The sequence below is a fragment of the Pelodiscus sinensis genome, chromosome 14 (genome assembly GCF_052426305.1).
Source record: "Pelodiscus sinensis isolate ZL-2025 chromosome 14, ASM5242630v1, whole genome shotgun sequence".
NCBI classification, from domain to species: domain Eukaryota; kingdom Metazoa; phylum Chordata; order Testudines; family Trionychidae; genus Pelodiscus; species Pelodiscus sinensis.
This window is the reverse complement of record NC_143065.1, coordinates 1,422,577-1,443,561: the sequence shown is the minus strand read 5'-3', so window position 1 is coordinate 1,443,561 and position 20,985 is coordinate 1,422,577. Positions and strand designations below refer to the sequence as shown.

The 20,985-nt window shown below is 41.7% G+C and overlaps 1 protein-coding gene across 1 annotated transcript; it reads left to right on the top strand.

Moving 5' to 3' along the window:
- Positions 1–1,751: 1,751 nt before the first annotated feature.
- Positions 1,752–20,882, top strand: MAPDA (N6-Methyl-AMP deaminase). The gene is made up of 10 exons (XM_075897732.2): positions 1,752–1,908; positions 6,140–6,270; positions 6,899–6,959; positions 8,467–8,554; positions 9,237–9,318; positions 13,046–13,172; positions 14,358–14,438; positions 15,780–15,915; positions 17,781–17,881; positions 19,290–20,882. Exons 1-10 carry the CDS (start codon positions 1,858–1,860, stop codon positions 19,482–19,484), a joined length of 1,053 nt encoding a protein of 350 aa, XP_075753847.1. The 5' UTR covers positions 1,752–1,857; the 3' UTR covers positions 19,485–20,882.
- Positions 20,883–20,985: the final 103 nt, after the last annotated feature.

The following is a 20,985-nucleotide window of genomic DNA, read 5'->3' as shown; positions in this document are numbered from 1 at the left end:
AGACAGGAGGTAGCAAATTGAGAGATTTTTCTACCAAAAAACACAGTCCCTCTGAATTTGTGACCCCTGAGTCCGTTAGACAGGAGGTAGCAAATTGAGAGATTTTTCTGCCAAAAAACACAGTTCCTCTGAATTTGTGACCCCTGAGTCCGTTAGACAGGAGGTAGCAAATTGAGAGATTTTTCTGCCAAAAAACACAGTTCCTCTGAATTTGTGACCCCTGAGTCCGTTAGACAGGAGGTAGCAAATTGAGAGATTTTTCTACCAAAAAACACAGTCCCTCTGAATTTGTGACCCCTGAGTCCGTTAGACAGGAGGTAGCAAATTGAGAGATTTTTCTGCCAAAAAACACAGTCCCTCTGAATTTGTGACCCCTGAGTCCGTTAGACAGGAGGTAGCAAATTGAGAGATTTTTCTGCCAAAAAACACAGTCCCTCTGAATTTGTGACCCCTGAGTCCGTTAGACAGGAGGTAGCAAATTGAGAGATTTTTCTGCCAAAAAACACAGTTCCTCTGAATTTGTGACCCCTGAGTCCGTTAGACAGGAGGTAGCAAATTGAGAGATTTTTCTGCCAAAAAACACAGTTCCTCTGAATTTGTGACCCCTGAGTCCGTTAGACAGGAGGTAGCAAATTGAGAGATTTTTCTACCAAAAAACACAGTCCCTCTGAATTTGTGACCCCTGAGTCCGTTAGACAGGAGGTAGCAAATTGAGAGATTTTTCTGCCAAAAAACACAGTCCCTCTGAATTTGTGACCCCTGAGTCCGTTAGACAGGAGGTAGCAAATTGAGAGATTTTTCTGCCAAAAAACACAGTCCCTCTGAATTTGTGACCCCTGAGTCCGTTAGACAGGAGGTAGCAAATTGAGAGATTTTTCTGCCAAAAAACACAGTCCCTCTGAATTTGTGACCCCTGAGTCCGTTAGACAGGAGGTAGCAAATTGAGAGATTTTTCTGCCAAAAAACACAGTCCCTCTGAATTTGTGACCCCTGAGTCCGTTAGACAGGAGGTAGCAAATTGAGAGATTTTTCTGCCAAAAAACACAGTCCCTCTGAATTTGTGACCCCTGAGTCCGTTAGACAGGAGGTAGCAAATTGAGAGATTTTTCTGCCAAAAAACACAGTTCCTCTGAATTTGTGACCCCTGAGTCCGTTAGACAGGAGGTAGCAAATTGAGAGATTTTTCTGCCAAAAAACACAGTTCCTCTGAATTTGTGACCCCTGAGTCCGTTAGACAGGAGGTAGCAAATTGAGAGATTTTTCTGCCAAAAAACACAGTCCCTCTGAATTTGTGACCCCTGAGTCCGTTAGACAGGAGGTAGCAAATTGAGAGATTTTTCTGCCAAAAAACACAGTTCCTCTGAATTTGTGACCCCTGAGTCCGTTAGACAGGAGGTAGCAAATTGAGAGATTTTTCTGCCAAAAAACACAGTTCCTCTGAATTTGTGACCCCTGAGTCCGTTAGACAGGAGGTAGCAAATTGAGAGATTTTTCTGCCAAAAAACACAGTCCCTCTGAATTTGTGACCCCTGAGTCCGTTAGACAGGAGGTAGCAAATTGAGAGATTGTTCTGCCAAAAAACACAGTTCCTCTGAATTTGCAACCAGCCAGCAAAGGCAGCAATTCCTGAGCAGTTATACCGAATGTCATGTTTGTTTGACAGAAACTGTGACCGTCACAAAAACGGAGCGGTTTCACTTTTTGCCTATACACCGGCTCCCTGCCGGCTACACAACACATGCAGGTGCGGGCGAGGCCCCTGCCCAGGCCCGGTGCACGGCAGCAGCCCGCTGCTCTCCCCCGCCTCCTGGGCGGGGCGGCGGCTCCAGCTGTGGCGCTGCCATGTGACCTCGCGCTATGGCGGACGAAGAGCGGCAGCTGCGCTTTTACAGGGCGCTTCCGAAAGTGGTGAGAGCGGCGGCCGCGCGCTATTCCCGGGCCCGGCAGGGCGTGGGGCTCAGGCGGGCCGGGGCTGGCCGCTGGGGAGCCAGGGCGCGGTGCACGGCACAGGAGCGGGGTGGCTCTGTCCCGAGAGCTCTCCTCTCTGCTCACGCACCCACCTGTGCTGAGAGCAAATCAGCCAGCACCGCTGGGCGCTGGTGCGGGGGCTCCGGGAGAGCGGGCCATCCAGAAGTCCTGTCTGGTTGGTTTTGGGCTCCCATAGATTTCCCCACCTTCGGTTATCGCGGGGCAGGCACTGAACGTTTTTCTTTAATGGCTGCACTGTCTGTACCGCCTTTGCAGAAAAGAGATTCACGCACTTTGACAGTTCAATTCCCCCGCAGCGTGCGGGTTTTCCAGCCTCCTTAGGGCTCTGAAGTCCGCACCACTAGACCTGTTCGTGTGCCTCTAGGAGTAAATCTGATCCTTTTGTCTCTGGTCGACGGAATTGGGGTGGAACAAGAGGAGCTGATCTCCCGCAATGGTGCTGGATTCTCCATGCCCTAGCATGCACAGATCCTCAAGGATTTTACACAGCTGAACTGCAGCTGTGATGTGGAGCTGCCTCCATCACTTTCCTCTCTGCAAGACTCTCTGCATTCCTGATTCTCAAGCAAGGGTGTGTGTACCTCTGGGGTATGCAGAGGTCTTCCAGGGGATACATCAACTCATCTAGATACTTGCCTAGTTTTACAACAGCGCACATAAAAACCACTAGGGAAGTCAGTACAAACTAAACTGTTATGCAATGACTTGTTTATACTGCTCTGTGTACTATACATTGAAATGTAAGTACAATATTTATTTTTCAATTGATTTATAATTATATGGCAAAAATGAGAAAGTAAGCATTCTCAGCAATCGTTTGTCTTGACTCTTGCTTACAAAATACAAGTCATTTTTCTAAAATGAGGTGAAACTCGGGTATGCACAACAAATCAGACTCCCGAAAGGGGTACAGTAGTCTGGAGAAGTTGAGAACCGCTGCTCTATATCATATACACATTATTGGGATTGGTGCGGGGAGTGGAGGTGCAGCTTTCTCCTTATTCAAAATAGGAACCACTTGTAAAAGCAGCCTGCAGATCAAATGCATTCTACAACCACTAAAAGAGTTTGAGGACAAAACTGGTCAGCTGTAGATCTTTATGACCAGTGTATTTGAACAAAAGCAATTTCTGCACATCTTTCAAGGAAAAGGTCCAACCAAACCGCTTGTGGTGCCCTCATACATATGTTAGCTATCGTGTATTTGTGTAAACAAGTAACTGCTGGATTTTTTTTAGTGGTTACACATTCATTCATGGGTCTGGGAGGGCAGGCTGGAGTCAGTGCTTGTGGGCAGCTGACTTTTAAGCTGGGTCCCCATGAGTACCAGATCCCAAATGTCTCCTGCCCCCTCACCCCCAATAAAGAGGCAGCAACCCAGGGGGGCAGGTGGCTCCGTGAGAGCCGATATGCATGGGCAGCGTGGAAGGATTGTCTCCTGCCTGCCTTCCCCCCCATATGCTTCTGCCTCTGAGAGGCAGCGAGGTGGGGGCTGGCTCCCTGTGCATATCAGCTCCCATGTGGCTGCTTCTCTATCAAAGGCAGCAATGTGTGGAGGGAGGGGCAGGAGGTGGCTTTTAAGACAGATTCCCCTGACCACCTGCTCCTGCCTGCCCCACCCCCACACTGCTGTCTCTGTGCAAGGCAGCAGAGAGGAGCAGCTGGTTCTGCGGGAGTCAGCTTAAATGCTGGTTCCTCACAGACAACGGCTCCCATTTCCTCCCACCCTTCTTCTGCCTCTAATACAGAGGCAGAAAGGGAGGAGTGCGTTTAATGCAGTGTTTCTTAAACTTTTTAATACCGAGGAACACCAAACAATTTTTTTTATGGGGAACCCCAAGGATTTTTTGTTGGGGGGGAAGGTGAGGGGGGAAGGTTGGGGGCGGGGAGTTATTGAGGGGGGAAAAAGGGTCGGGGGGAGTTATTGAGCAAAAAAAAAAAGTTGCATGCCCCTTTAAGGGTAGCCATTTTGGATTCTGTTCTCTATGGCACATCTCCAACTGTGTGCCGTGGAACACAGTTTAAGAAACGCTGGTTTAATTAATGCTTATCAGTTAATTGTGTAACTGACAACATGTTAACAACCCTAGTTCATAGGACGTCGTACAGCCCTGTTGTCATGTTTATTTGTCCTAAGGTTCTGAATTGGTTTCAATCACAGCTAAAATGCTTGTAGACTGACTCCTTATTAGGGGTGTAAAATCCTGTTTAATCAGTTAACTGGTTAAACATTACATTTAACCAGTTAGCCATATAAACGGGGGTAAGTGGGAGGCTTGACTGGGCTGGAGTGGCCCCTTGCCATGGGTAAGGACTGCTCCAGCCAGGCTGGAGTGTCCCCCACTCGCAGCAAGGCGGGATGCTCTGGCCAGGCCGGGTCCACCACACTATGGACAGAGGTTGCTCCTGCCCAGCCAAGCTGGAATGCCCTCTATCCACACCAGTTAACCAGTAAGCATCACGCAGTAACGTTAACCACTGACATCCCTATTCCTTACAGTTCTTTTTCAAGGTCTGTAGATTTATTTTGCAGGTAAATCAATTCAATTTATTTTTTTCTCCTGGAAGCCACTTCTGTAAGTCTGCTTCTGATAACAGTATTTGCAGCATCTTAAAGGGTGTGGTCTGCTACATTCCTGGTATCGTTTGCTATATGTTCCTGGAACTCTTATCAAGCTCAAAAATTCTGGAGTCACGTAACAACAGACGTCATGTCCACCATTTAAGTGTTTATTCATTAAAATGGGCACCAGGTGCATGATGCAAAACTGAGATTATTTATATGCTATTACTACATTTTGGGGCTTCCATTGCTAAAAGGTGTTTTGAAGGTACCCGTGAAAACTGTATTGTCTCTTTGTTGTTGGCAGATTCTCATTGTTCTAATGTATGAAATCAGGGCTTCTTGCACCAGAATTCTGATGCTCCCGCTCAGGAATAAGCCCTTTTGCGCAACTGTTCTTGCACAAGAGGCCAGTGTAGACAGGCAACATGAATTTCTTGTGCAAGAAAGCCCTATGGTTAAAATGGCCATCAGAGCTTTCTTGGGCAAGAGAGCGTCTACACTGGCATGGATGCTCTTGCGCAAAAGCACATGCCAGTGCAGACACTCTTCTGGAAGAGTTTTTGCACAAGAACTCTTCTGCAAAAGAGTTATTGCGCAAGAAGCTGCCAGTGTAGACGTAGACGTATTATTGCTTTGTATAGTTCAACGGGTGCATATTTTAAAATATTTTACATAAATAATCAGAATTTCATCATAATTATCAGTCAAGTTTTTTGTGAAAACATTTTGCCAGGTTGAGCTCTAATAAAAACAGATGCCCAAAGGAAGGGGCAGGAGAGTGAAGATGTGTGGGACAAGTTAGGTATTTTGCAGACACGTTTTGAAGTAAGATGGAGGAGCACAAGAAAACTATTCCAGGTGACAGGGACAGCAAGATTGGGAAAGGTCAGAGATGAAGGATCATTTGCTAATTTTGTTTTCTGTTTGTAGATAGAAGTGAGAGCTCCCTGTGCTCTTAAGAATATTAGAAAGGAAGAATATGTCTAGGTAGAAAAAATACTCCTTTGTTAGTCTAAAAAGAAACTATGAACCAACAGAGTTGTTGACTCGAGTCCCACGCCTTGAACTCGAGTCCAACTTGAGTCGCCTAGGTGACTTGACTTGAGACTCAACTCGGGTTCATTGTTTTTGACTTGTGACTTGACTCAAAAGTGACTTTAGTGACTTGAGACTCGACTTGAGATTTGAACTGTAGTGACTTGAGACTCGACTTGAACTTGACAATGACGACTTGAAGACAACACCGTGAACCAATTTAGGCTCATATTTGACCCATTATAAATCAGATGTACTCATGTTGTATTTTTTTCAATCTTAAAAAGATCTGTTTTCCCTCCTTCCCCAACAGTTAATTGAGACTGTAACACACTTCACACTGCCGTCTATATTCTTGCTTACATCACTGCTAATGTTCCCAGTGCAAAGTAAATAAGACAGTTTCATTTGGGGAATTGGTGTATAGAAACCCAAATCAGAATTGTCATTTAGTATTGATAGGGAAGTCTTTTTTTTTTTCAATTGAAATTAAATATACCACTGTTTAATATACCACTGTTTACCTCTCTTGGTTTGTTTATAACTTAGGAGCTCCATGCCCACTTGAATGGCTCCATCAGTTCTGTTACCATGAAGAAACTTATGGTCCAGAAACCATATCTTCAGATCCATAATAGAATGACAATGATTGACAAGGAGAAGAAAAGGACTTTAGAAGAGTGAGTATCTAAAAATTATTACCTTAATTCCTTCCCCCCGCCCCAGTTCTTTCTGAATATATTGAGATCAGTAGAATCTGTAGAATCAGTAGAATCTTGCACTGTGACTATAGAAAACATAATTAAAATTAAAGGTTGCATTATATAATTGAATTAAAGTTCCAAGTAAAATCATTGAGGAAAGTATTGCTTTTTAAACATATCTTTAGGGGAAGATAGATTTTCATTTTAAATCTGTGAAGTCACTTCTTGCTTGTGTGCAAACTGAACACGTATCCTTGTTACCTTATTGCTTTGTCTTCATTTTAATCAGATGATGGGAAATATTTACATAGAGCATGGGCTCTTGAGAGAAAATGTAGTCATGCAAGATTTTCTTGTTGGGCATGAATATAGCCAGTAACTTAATCTCTGTTTTTCTATATGTTCTTAATAAAAGCTTTATGCTATAAATGCTATACATTTAATCAATACAGAATTAGTAGTTTTTAAGTCTAGGAAGGACAATAATTATGATTGTGCTGCAACAAAGACAGTAAATACTGTTACTCAGATAAGGGATTGCAATTGGGAATGCTCATTCCACCAGTAGGCTTTATATGCTTAGCTTTTTCATTTTTTGTTGTAGATGTTTTCAGATGTTTAAAATCATTCATCAGATTACCAGTAGGACTGAAGATATATTAATGGTAAGTTATACAAAGTTTTGACAAAATCAGAGCATTTCTCTCTTCATAAACAATTCCTTGGAAAGGTAGCAAGGTACTGTGTCTGTCTCCAGTATGTGAAGATCAAATTGAACTGGCTGTAAATTATTGAGCTCAGAGATTCAGTAATATGTTACCCAACAATGGCATTTTGGCATGTCTAAAATTCTGTATTTTCTTCAGAGTAGTGAACTACCAATATTGGACATCAGTCTGTGCTCCAAGTTGGTTGAACTGATGATAACTTATGAATGTGACATTCATTCATATTTACCTAAGCTCTACTTTAGCAGAGTCTCTTAATACTTCTTTGTCTCAATGTATATGCAGAGTTTCATACTAGAGAAGCACTGTGTTCACTTTTGGGTCTAACACAGATAGAGAGAGAAAGAGAGAGAGATTGAGATCTACTAGTGGGAAAGCCTATCACAGGGTGTGGAGTAGGGATGTTAAATATTGGTTAATTGAATAGTCGAGTAAACACATGAACTCTTACTGGTTAGTCGACTATTCTATGGTACCCAGGGGCGGGGCTGGCAGCCAGTGCACTCTGGCCTTTCTTGAGGAGCCCTCTGCTACTCCATGCTGCTGCCTCTGTATCAGAGGCAGCAGTGTGAGGTGCCAGGCGGGAGCTGGTCCTCAATGAGAGCCAGTTTAAAAACTAGCTCCCCTTGCAGACTGACTGCCTATTGCCCAGTGGTGCTGCCTCTGTTAAAGAGGCAGCAGCATGGGGTGGCAGCAGCCCCTGTCGAGGGGACATCTGAGCTCCCGGACTGGGCATGAGCCAGAACTGAACTTGGCTGCCTTCCCATGCGGCTCCTAATACACTTCAAATGAAGAGCCACAGCAGGGATAGGTCCAGGACCAAACATGAGTCAGGACTGAGCCGGGCTGCCTGTCTGCCTGCCCACCCAGCTCCTAATACACTTTAAATGCAGAGCTGCAGTGGGGTAGGTCCCAGACCTGTCGCAAGCCAGGAGTGAGGATGGCTGCTGGCCAGCCTGCTAAAAAGTTTACTGGTGGGGAGTGAGGGCAATGTGTGGCTTCATAGAATCATAGAATCATAGAATTAACACGCTTTTGCTTATCGGTTAATCGACTACATTATCACATCCCTAGTGTGGAGTGGAGAGTGGTACAAAGTGTTTGTGAACCTTTCCTCTTTAGAGTGAGTTTCAGGCAGCCAGTGCAATCCTGAAGTGCTCAGGATGACTGCCAAGGAAGCAGTCATGGGTAGGGCAGCAGTGGAATGTACTGTTTCACCACGTGGCCACTAAAATCCCCATTAGCCAGAGCAGTTTTGATACCCTGATGAAACTGGGCAAAGATAAAAATAAAGTGGGATTTAGACAACTATTAATATTATGTACCTATATTTCCATGTTTCACATTGAATGTTTACATGCATGTCTTTATCTTTAAGAATCCTCCAATGTAACAGAGTATATATCTTTAATTTCAAAATATTGTATTTGCTGTTTTTAACCAGGTAACTAAGGATGTTATTAAAGAATTTGCTGCAGATGGTGTCAAGTATCTGGAGCTAAGGAGCACACCTAGAGAGGAAAATAGCACTGGTACAAAGTGTTCTGTCTTGTAATGAATATTCTGGATTGTATTATAGAACTTCTCACATTAAAAAGTTATAATTATTATGTTTGGGTAGTACTAAGTGTATTATGACCGACATGTAAATAATGGCAGTAGTCACTTTAGAAATTCAGTTGTTTTAATAAATATGTGACAAACTTGTTAAATCTTTCACACAGTGACAAATTCCTCTTGTAATTTCATTGAAACCAGTTGAACTGCTTGAGGAATGAATTTTCCCTAATTTGTATATTATGGTGACCAGGTGTCTGGTTTTCGACTGGAATGCCCAGTCAAAAAGGGACTCTGGGGCATGAAGAAACCCTATTAACAGGCTCTTATGTAAAGTTTTTTTTTCTTTTCTCCATAAAATCAGAGTTGACACAATCCAAAGAGGGGCCTCGAAGTAAACATTCATTGGTAAAAACAGACCTATACAAAACCTACACTCGCTGAATAATATCAAGATGCAAAATGAAACTACCAGGATAAAATCAATCCCCAAGTACAAATGAAGTATAAGATTAATGAGTAAAATGTGGGGAAAAAGTTAAAATGAAAAATATTTTTATGCTCTGCCTGGGATTTCATCAAACATAACTTTTTATAATTGGTCCACTTACATCGACTCAGATCAGATGTGCATATGCTTGTGTGTGTGTTTTATAGGCATGACCAAAAGGACATATGTGGAAGCTGTACTTGAAGGAATAAAACAGTGTAAAGAGGAAGATGTGGATATAGATGTCAGGTAAAATAACAGAAAAATCTTCTGATTTGGGATCTTGTTATGAAGAGACCGACCGACTCACCCACCCCGCACGTCTCCTCCGGCCTCCCCTCCCTTGGTGCTTGGGTCAGGTTTACAGATTATGAACAGTAGGGAGAAATTTGTAAAGAAATCAGATGATTTTTTTTTACTTAAAACTCCATGGATTTGGCTAAGGATTTGCACACACATGATTGTACACTTTAGATATTGAAACATGTATTTTATTAACCCTTTTACTAAATAGTTTTCAAAACTAGCAGAGATTTGAAAAGTCTCTATTATCTGCAATGTTTTACAGCAAAAGCAGCGTTCTCAGGAGATATCAGACTAAGGGCCTGTCTGTATCACTTCAATCATACAAGCATAGTTAGAGCAGTACAACTGTCCTACTGCCGCCGTCCAGTGTTGATGTAGTTATAACAGTGTAAAGGTGATTTATACGAGAATAGGTTATTCTGATATGTGGAGGGGAATATATTATATTGGTCTGGAGCATCATTATACTCGCATAATCGCATCCATATGAGCGGTTCTACTGGTTTAACTAATTTGTTTTAAAAAATCAACTCCCTAAGGCCCCTACCTACACTAGACCTGGAAGACTGGCTTAAGGTATGCAACTCCAGCTACACAGACTACGTAGCTGGAGTCAGCTTACCTTAAACCAAGCTTGGTGCCATACACACTGCGGGAGGCTGATGTGGGCAAATTCTCCTGTTGACTTGACTTCTCTTATTCCTTGAAACTGCGAGGAGTACAGGTGCCAGCCAGAGCTGCCCTCAGCATTTGATTTACAGGTCTATACTAGACCCACTAAATTGACTGCCAGAATGTCGATCTCTGGCGTGGCGAGTGAAGATGTTCCCTAAATGAATTAGTTGTATTGGGACAATAACTGTGTGTAGAATAGGCCTTAGAAAGACATTCCAGTTTCTATTAGTAATTTAACAGATAGTATAAACTTTAATTTTAAATTAGCTATCAAAAGTCAACGCAATAATGGGGATGTTTGATCGGTAAGCATACAGCACTCATACATATGAAGCTCACTGGTGTGCGTATCAATTAACTATCCTTTGCCAGTTAAGTCTGGTGGTGACTAAGGATATTAAAATGCGGTTAATTGACTAGCTGACTAGTCGATGGAATTTCTATCGGCCAGTCAACTAGTTGATAGGCACTTGCACATTCCTCCTTTAAAATGTTGGGAGGAGCCCTGGTGGGGCTCTTGTACATTTCAAAGGAGGAATGTGGAACTCCGAGTACAGCCCAGTGCCAGCGGGGAGCCCCGCAGCTGCCCCTTTGATTTGTGCAGATGCGTGGTTCAAAGGGACAGCCGCTGCACAGCTTGGCTCCCCTGGGCTCCTAGCAGCATGCAGCATAGCATGGAGCCTGGGGTCAACAGGGTCCTCTGAATTCCCCGCTGACCCCGGGCTCCATGGCTTTGAAATACACAAGAGCCCCCGCTGGGGGCACCCGCATTCAGCCCTGAGTCAGTGGGACTTCCCGGTGGCCCTGGGCTGCATGCGGAGTTCTGCATTCCTCCTTTGAAATATATAAGAGCCTCAGCGGGGGCTCTTGTACATTTCAAAGGAGGAAGGCAGAAGTGCCGGTCGACTAGTCAAAGGACTACCCAATAAGTAAATGCTTTAACATCCTTAATGGTGACTAGCTGTGCAGCCCTGGCCATGGGGCTGGTGGGCCAGGCTGTGGGACCCTAGCCACAGCAAGATCCCATGGCAGGATCAAGCAGTGGGGCAGGCAGTGAGACTTAGGTTAAAACAGTTAACTGGTTAAGGGCTATCATTTAACCAGTTAACCATTTTATCATCATAATCACCAATATAGCAGTAATATGTGTCTGTCTTTCTATTATAGAATTTTAGTAATTTTCTTTGATACAATGCAGTAATCACAATGAGAGTACTTCAGCCATTGAGTATTTGTTTTGCTAATTACTGCACATTGAGCTGTTATTTTATGAATGTGCTTACTTTGACCCTCTGGGAAAGTTGCTTTTGCTGTGAAATGGCCTTTCAGTCTTTTACCATGTGCAAACTTTGAGCAGTTTTATTACTTATTAAACAAAAATCCCACAAACAAAAAATAAGCAAACATAAAATTACCAACCCTAAATAAACAAAAACTGCTCACAAATATATTGGACAATTTTTTAAAAAGTTTAAATTGTTTTAAAATGACTAACCTATCCCAGTGGAGTTAATGTAGGGAAAAAACACATACTGTTTGTGCAGACAGCATCTGTTTAGCTGTATTAAGGAGTACTGGTTATGATATACTGTTTTCTTCTGTGTTTCACTTGTTTCTGATGATTAAAAAATCAAAGAGCACAAAAGATGCAAACCAATACAAAAATAAGGTTTATTAAAACCTCTCTGAATTGTTTGTAAATCAGAAACATGGTAACTAAATAGTGTAAAACCCGAAGAAGATAAGCGCCCGCTTGTTTAGGGATCCAGCTTTATTTACTCTTTGGGAAATTGCCTAAAAATCTGTCCTAAAAAGTTGTCCTTGGTTCTTGACCTCTTTCATGGCTTCCTGTATACTACCTAATGTATAGGCCTACTTTTTTCAGAGGGTTGCGATGGTGCATTTGCAGAAATACACATTTTATACCCTGAATGGGTAATTGCATCCCCCACAGACACACTAATATGTGAACAGAGTCCATTTTTTTCAGTCTAAAATTCAAATGTGTCTTTTCTGTTTGCTACATGTTGCATCTGCCTTTGAAAATTTGGACCAGAAAGGTGGGTTTTTAGAGAGGGTGGGTGGCAAGATACAGTGTGCCTTTCATAATGGAGGTGTCATAACAAACTAGCTAGATATAAATGTGACTTAAGATACATGTATCATTTCTAGATCATTGTTGTTATATCATAACAATATAATGCTATGTTTCTATTGTCAGCCTTTGTAGAGCCAATTAGGAGGTTCCTTAGTATCTTATGCATTGGTCTTAATATCTTCTGCCTGTACCTGAGATATAGGGTAGCAGAGGTCAAGTTCTAAGCTCTTTGTGGAAGGGAAGGGCTGAAATTTCTGGACTAGCAGGCCTTGCTGGCTAATCCAGAAAATGGCATTGATAGTAGCTGCAGAGAGAGAGAGTTGATATCTGAAAGTCAGTATATTGGTGTGCAGAGACTAGTAGCCAGACTGTGTGACATGATGCAAGTATAGGCAGTGGCTGGAGGGATATTGCTTGTCCAGAGGGCAGAATAACTCTTTGCTGTGTCTTACATGAGAGGTGTACTTTTAAAAAAGTATTTAGAGGGCCTTCTCTGGAATTGCAGCTGACCATATCTTTTCTTTCCCATGGCCTGGAAAAAAGATGGTTTGGTTTTGATATGAAAAAGGAAGAACCAAACCATACCAATAAAATTATTAAAGCACAATGAAAGAAAATCAGTTTATCCAAAGTGAAGATTGAATTCCAATACCCTGTATTCAGCTGTGTAAATCCAGTCCTTTGTTTCAGTGTCATATCCATCGTGTCTATTTTTGCCTCAGTCTGGCTGGAAGGGAGATGCCATGAACGTGATGCTGGAATTAGAGTGGACATGCATGTGGATGTCAAATGTGCTTCTCTGCATGCCCATAATTGCCACCAAAACTTTAATTTTGATTGTCAGTCACCTTCTATCACTTGTTCAGTCTGATTGTGAGATGTACATCTCTATTCTAGGTTTCTAATAGCAATAGATAGAAGAGGTGGACCTACTGTGGCCAAGCAGACTGTTAAACTTGCTGAAGAGTTCCTCCTTTCCACCGATGGGATTGTGGTAGGGCTTGACCTCAGTGGTGATCCCACCGTAAGTTACTTCCCTTGAAGATGGATACTTTTATTATTGTAATGATTATAGTATCACATTTTATTTTTACTTTATTTTGGGTAATTTTCCTTTGGGGCATTAACTGTTCCCGGCAAGGGTTAAGAATTATTGTGTTCCCCGCGCCCATAAAGCGTTATATTAAATGAGTGTAGATGCATTTTGGAGTGACTTTGCCCTCATCTGAAGATATTGGCCAACACTGAAAGCGTGGTATGTTGTTGTTACTATTTAATTTGTTCTAAACAAATATAGTATAAAGTATTATAATATAGTATAAAGTATTTTTCGAGCATAAAAAAGGCACACAATCTAAAGACAGAAGAGCAGACAGCAGTGGTCAATGTAGTACAGTACTTAGGATTTGCCGAGCAAAATCCATTGTCCCATCTTCCATTTTTAGGCCTGGTCTACTCTAGTGGAGAAAGTCGAATTAAGATACAAAATTGCAGATATGTGAATAACACAGCTGAAGTCAATATACTTTAGGTCAAATTTCTGTGGCATCTGCCGGAGGTCGATGGGAGAAACTCCAGATGTGGCTTCACCAGTGCCTAATAGAGGGGAATAATCACTTACCTCAAACTTCTAGGAATACTGCTACTAATGCAGCCCAATATGATATTAGTCTTCTTGGCAATAAGGACACACGATTAATTTATATCCAGCTTCTTATTGTCTGCAATCCCCTGGTCCTTTTCTGCAGAATTGCTGCTTGGCCAGTCAGTCCCCAGTCTGGAGCAGCACATGGGATTCTTCCATCCTGAGTGCAGGACTTTGAACTTGTCCTTGTTAAACCTCATCAGATTTCTTTTGGCCCAGTCTTTCAATTTCTCTAGGTCACTCTAGGAACCTCATCTTTACCCTCCAACATATCTTTGTCTCTCCCACTTCCCATAGTTTGAACTGCAGGCCATGTAGTCATAAAATACAAGCATCTGGTGTGCTGCTGTTATAAAGAAAAGAGTTTAAAGAATATAGTTCTCAAATTGAAGTGAAAAGACTTGATTGTTTGTATTTGTTATGATATGCCAAAAGAAAAATGATTAAACTTAACTGTTTTTGAATGAAATATATATGAATATTCTGAAACTTCATAATGATTTTGTAATTGGAAAGAGATAATTTACATACCCTGATATAGAATGCATTTTTTTTTTCTTTAAGGCAGGACATGGCAAAGATTTTTTTGAACCTCTTTTTGAAGCAAAAAAGGCAGGCCTGAAACTGGCATTGCATCTTTCAGAGGTAAATTCTTAATGTTTGTGCTAACATTTTTCTGCAGCCTCCTTTAAATAAAAATCTACTTTAATTAAAAGTAATGTCTGTAGATTTTCAAGTTGTTAAGCTGAAGTAATGTTGGTTTGTGGCATTTTGAAATCTGGTTGGAAAGGAGAAATGTAAAGTAAACACTCTAATATATATATTTTAAAGGGGGGGGGAACCACAATGAACCCACACCCAACCACATAGCCAATTGCCAGGTAACCTTGACTAAATGTCCTCTCTCTTTCTAGGGAACCGCAGAAAGAATTAGAGTAACATACTTTGCCTTTAAATCTACAAGATCCATACATGATTTATTAAATTATGAAAACAAAGAGGACCTCAGTATCATAGAGAAAACCCTGATTCAAGAGTATGAATAAGTCATGCTTATTAAGGGTTATTGGAGGAACTGTTGGCCCTAATTTATTGATATTTCAGATATATAACAATTCACTGAAATTTACACACATATTGACCAATCTTTTGCCTCTCACCTGATGTATACCTGGAACTCACATGAGTAGTTCTGTTGACAGGAGCCGCATGGAAATAGAGAACAGTAGAGTGAGTGTATTCCACCTAGTGTGCTTTGCTTCCCCCGCTGCACAACATCAGGCCCTCCCCATGGTGATCCCCAAAACCATGTCCTCTGGGACAGGGAGCTATAGGACGAGAGGGTGGGGTGATGGCAGGAAGGGCTTGGACTTGGGGACTGGTAATGGACAGCCTCACCTGCCCCAAACCAGAAAGAACGCCTTTCGGTCAGGAAATGATGGCTGAGAGTATTAAGGAATTTTTTGCATAGAACTCTTGTGCAGTGCTCTGAAGACGTACTTCTGAGTGTTTCACCTTCTTTCTATCTCTGGTTGTGTAACGTCTCTGTTCTGCAGTCAGTTTATCCATATATGATTGGAGATAATTATAACCTTCATTCACTATGTGGTTGAGGATTATTTCATTAAAGTTTTTAAAGCTAATTGAGGTGCCCCAATTAAAAGTATTTCAGAAATGCAAATAACTAATGTAATCTGTCCTTTACTCCACTTTCCAATTAGTGCCTTTCCATCTTCCAGTTCAAAATGAAGACCCATTTTCTGCATCTCTTCTTTCTCCAAAGCATAACTAAAACTAATTAGCAGACACACTTGTTTCTCATTTTCCTTGTTTATAAAATATCTGAATACAAAATAAACTAGAACCCGGATTTGATTTGGAGCTGACTTAGGACTTTGATTATTCAACTGCATTATGATGCTGTTAAAGACTCTGTTTTTCTTTTCTTTTTTTTTTGGGGGGGGGGGGGGGTTGTATTCTGTTTAGATACCAAATAAAGAAGAGGAGACCAAAATTCTCCTTGGCCTGCCTCCAGACAGAATTGGACATGGTACATTTCTCAACTCTGTAATAGGTTCAGAGGACCTTGTGCAGCTTGTGAGACAGAAACAAATACCTATAGGTAAGAAAGAAGATTTAAAAAATGCTTGACATTTGATAAAATGTGTCTCGCAAATGACTCAGTAAATTTTAGTTTATTTACATCGCCCAGAAATAAATATGGAAAGGTATTTGTGATGTGGAAATATATAGCTACTGTGAGAAGATAACTGATGCATATAGTGTACGTCTAATGCTGCTGCTTTTCATCTATCTATCTATCTATCTATCTATCTATCTATCTATCTATCTATCTATCTATCTATCTATCTATCTATCTATCTATCTATCTATCTATCTATCTATCTTTATTAGAGAGTTTGTGTGTCTGTCCGTCCCTCCGTTTCTGAATCCATTTGTTCAAGAGCTCAGTTTAAACCGTTACAGCTAGGACTACCAAATTTGGTATGCAGCTTCCTCTTATCCTAACTTAAAGCAAGGTCGGGTTTGGTTGTGTCAGGAAAACAGGATGTGCCTAGAATCCAATTGTTTTCCATAACACAGAAAGGGAGGGAGCTGAGAGCAGGGACAGCTATGCTCCACAGTGAACACTGGGGCTACTGAGTGTAGGGGACAGTTATATTGCAGAGTGACTGCCAGGAAGAGAATGGTCAGCTAGGGCCAGAGCTCTCCAAATTGCTGACTACTGGCCATGGGTAAGTGGCCCTCCTTACCTCATTGCTTCCCTGCCCACAGCCCTTGGACCAGCACCAGATGAGGGAGGCTTTGCTACCCAGCACTCCCTTGCCCCTTGGGAGTCACAGCCCCCCAGGAGCTGCCAGGGCTGGACTTTGCAACCCCAGTCCCCCGCCACCCAGGAGCTGTTGGGGCCATGCCACCTGGGCCCTTCTTCTCCCCATGAGTGCTGCTGGAGCTGTGCCAACCTGGGCCTCTCCCAAGAGCATGGGTCAGGCCCCTTTCCCCCACAAGCTGCTGGGGCCACACAGACCTTGCCCTCTGAAAGACTGTTGGGGTCAGGACCAGCACTGCAGTCCCAACCACCCCCTGAGGAACTGAGGAGGGTTCTGCCAGTTGCTGTGCTGTTGGGTGGCCCTGGTGAGCCTCCCCAGACCTCCCTGACCTCATTGCCCACCCCGTGCCCTGAAGCCTGCACCCTCCCTCCCCTTCACCCTCGAAATCACCCAATTCCCTCTTCTGAGACCCTCCTCCTTTGCCCTGAACCACCCCCCACTAGGGATGTGAGCAGCTACTTGAGTAGTCGACTCCCAGTAATCTTAGGCTTATCAGAGAGTTGAGTCACTACTCGACTACTTGCTTCCCCCACCTCCTGGCTGCAACAGGTGGGAGGAAGCACAAGCCAGTGTTGAGGGGAGCCGGCTTAAAAGCTGGTTCCCCCCGGTACCATCTCTACAGTGCGGAGGGGGTGGGAAGGGAGGCAGAGCCGCAGTGGTCCTGGAGCCGGCGTAAGCCGGGACTGTTCAGTCCCAGCTCGTGCCGCCCCTGGGAGCAATCACCATTGTAGCTCTGCATTTAAAAATTAACTTTAACTGGCTAACTGACTAAATAGGGTAGGTGGGTGAGGCTGCTTCCCTCCTCCCCACTGCCACAGCTCTCTTCCCCACCCCCCAGCTGCCACTTCCAGCCCGACAGGCAGCGAGCTGCTCCCAGGTAACAGTTAAGGGTGATGCTTATCAGGTAGCCAGTTACCCGTTCACATCCCTCGTTTGAATATATTCTGAGGTGATATATCCAAAATATTGTAAAAGTCATGACTCCCCACACATTTATAAAAAACAGGTAACGTTGAACTATACAGCTCATGTCTGAAATAGATACATTAATTTACACACAGATAATATTTTTTGGTTCTGTACATATCCTTGTTTTTTTTCTTTTAATTCAGACTTTTTTCCTTTTATCGCTTAGAACTTTGCATGACGTCGAACTTCAAAAGTCAGACTGTACCTTCCTGTGACAAACACCATTTTGGATACTGGTACAACTTGGGCCACCCTACTGTACTTTGTGTAAGACATTTTGATAGAACAAAATACGTTTAGATGCTGACCAAACAGAATATGGAAACTGCAGATAAGTTTCCATAAGATAAATAAGCTCTTAAGAGAAATAGCTCTTGTATAGATAGTATCAGGTCTAACTGGACTGGAAATTTCTCTGAACTCACAAGAAATCCAATGCTCTGTTTAGGGAGAAATATATAGTAAAAATCTAGGAAAATCCTTGTTATTCAACTTCTAATTTTTAATGAAGAAATAAATCCTACTAGATCAAAAGGACATGAAATTTGAGGTCTATATAGGTTTTTATATGAACCAAGGAACATTTTTCTTGAACACCTTAGCCCCTACATTTTTATTTTTAAATTGTAATTCTTTGTCGTTATTTTCATGTAATTTGAAGTACATTTTTTGCTGCATTCAGAGAAACATATAGGACCTTTCTTGTAGGTAATTAGCCCTGATCCATGAGATGCCAAGCATCTCAGCTGCCTTTGCCAGCATCTATAAAAACATCCAAGTTAGAAAGCATCACAATGGTCAGGTTAAATAAGGTAAATGTAGGGACTTCTCATGAACCCACACAAGAGCCCTGGCTTGGTGAGGAGGGACTAACTTAGTCCTTAAATGATCCTAATTTGAACATTTCAACTGGAAACACTTGTGTAATTGTTGTTATTTATTGTGTTATGGTAGCAGCCCAAGGACTGTAATCAAAGTCAAGGTCTCATTGCACTAGACTAGGCACTGTTGTACAGGATGTCACAGACCCTGTCCCAAAGATAAATAATAGAAGAGCAGATGCAGCTAGTAAGTATGTGTGGGTTACATGTGAGACAGGGAAGGGGAAAGGAAAACAGTTGTATGGTCACACATTTACACAAGTTGCACATGTGCATAACTTGATGGTTATGAATCATCAGAATTTCTTTGACATACAAATAGGTGCTAGCAATCCACACAGCCCCTCCAATTAGTCATTAGCACTTCTCTTTAGGCATCATAATAGAAGGGTCTTGAGGAGGAAAGGCAGACACAGCTTTATAGATTAGTTTGGAGAGGGTGTTTCATGAGTAGTAGGAGACATAGAATAAAGCACAGAGACACTGGCTGTTTTATAGACCTCATGTTTTTTATAAATGAACTGTTCTTTCATTTAGATTTCTTTGTTCAACATATATTTTTGGCTGAGATATTGATAATAATTTACAATCAGTTTCACCCTACTATATTTCAGTTTACTACAGCTAGTATTTATTTTGATTGTGCTAACTTAACAGAAAGAATAAGTACTAACTACAAGAAACAGTGAAATACAGTAGGGTGAAACTGGTCGTGAATTAATTTTCTGTTTTTCAAAGCTAGACACACTGATTGTTGTTGTTTTTGTTTTTTGTTTTGTTTTCCCCCCTGCCAGACTGACGATAAAGGTGTCTTTGCAACAGACCTGTCTCAGGAGTACCAGCTGGTTGCTAAAACATTTAATCTGACGCAGTCACAGATGTGGGACCTCTCTTATGAATCAATCAACTATATCTTTGCTTCAAATAGTGTAAAATTGAAGCTAAAGGAACAGTGGCATAAACTGAAACCATGTCTGTTAAGTAAATAAACTATAGTTATGGATAGATGAAAATCGAATATACTAGCTCTGTTAATAGAGATGATCTGCCTAAGAAGGTCTGCCTTTGGCCTTTTTAATTTTTGTACAACCATAGGGCCCAGTTGTGCAACCTCTGCTGATATGAATTAAGAGCTACAGGAACAGATCCTTATTTAATCAGAATGACTAGAGCCCAGTGGGGATACAAAACTTGTATCCACATCTGTATCCACAAAAATGAGTCACAGATATCCACATTGATATCTGCAGATGCAGTTACGTGCTGATATAAAGTGGATACCTGCAAATTTGCGGGGTTCTAAATAACAAAACTTTAATTTGCATCTATATCTGCAAAAAAATGAGCCATGGATTCACAGATGTGGATAATCGTGGATATAAAGTGGATATCCACAGATTTGTAGGACTCTAAGGATGAGAGGATATTTGCAGGATATCCACAGTCCGTAGAGAAAAAGTCTGAGTAAAATTCCAGATTTTTCATGTACTAAATATCTTATTCACTGGAGAGAAAGTAGGGGTGTTAGTGACTTTGCTCAAATGTGTTAAAATATTGCAACAATCATAGTAAAATAAAGATGAGTAAGAAAAGATCGCCATAAATATATAGCAATAATATGCTAAACAGTATGTATATGTGTTTCTGTATCAACCTTAAGTAGGCTCATTGAGCAGAAAGATATGGAAAATCTCAGGGAGGAGAAAAGCCTTGTCAATAAGAACTTTGCACTCAGTTAAAAGTAATGCTAGAACAGTTTCTGCTAAGATGTCTGACCAAGGACTTCTGTAGGTAGTTTAATGAATACAATATGCTATCAACACACTCAGTATTAAGTGACTTATGTTGTCTCTATTACACTGGCAAGCAGAAAAAAAATCTAAAAAGAATCTCAACTGAGACGTGTATAGGATATTGTTTTTATAATGCTTTATTATAATTTAAAGTTTATTTCTTTCAATTTTTCTTAAAAAACAAAAAATAGTTTACTTGATTTTGTGTTTTTAAAACCACTGCTTTTGCTTAGGATCGGTAGATTTGAAGCATGTATATTCTACAGTAAATTATGTTACATTGTATCATTTAGGGATGCTTTCCTTCTTTTTAGTGATACAAGTTAGAGAAATGGTCAGAGGTAAACAGGATGAGGTTTAATAAAGAGAAATGCAAAGTGCTCCACTTAGGAAGGAACAATCAGTTCCATACATACAAGATGGGAAGCGACTGTCTAGGAAGGAGCATGGCGGAAAGGGATCTAGGGGTTATAGTGGACCACAAGTTGAATATGAGTCAACAGTGTGATGCTGTTGCAAAAAAAGCAAATATGATTCTAGGTTGTATCAACAGGTGTGTTGTAAGCAAAACTCATGAAGTCATTCTGCCGCTCTACTCTGCACTAGTTAGGCCTCAGCTGGAGTACTGTGTCCAGTTCTGGGCACCACATTTCAAGAAAGATGTGGAGAAATTGGAAAGGGTACAGAGAAGAGCGAC

Excerpts from the sequence above, each read along its gene's own strand:
- MAPDA (XM_075897732.2), top strand. The coding sequence starts at position 1,858 with ATGGCGGACGAAGAGCGGCAGCTGCGCTTTTACAGGGCGCTTCCGAAA. Across the intron at positions 6,960-8,466 it reads GGACTGAAGATATATTAATG|GTAACTAAGGATGTTATTAA; the intron begins GTAAGTTATACA and ends GTTTTTAACCAG. Across the intron at positions 17,882-19,289 it reads GCCACCCTACTGTACTTTGT|ACTGACGATAAAGGTGTCTT; the intron begins GTAAGACATTTT and ends CCCCCCTGCCAG.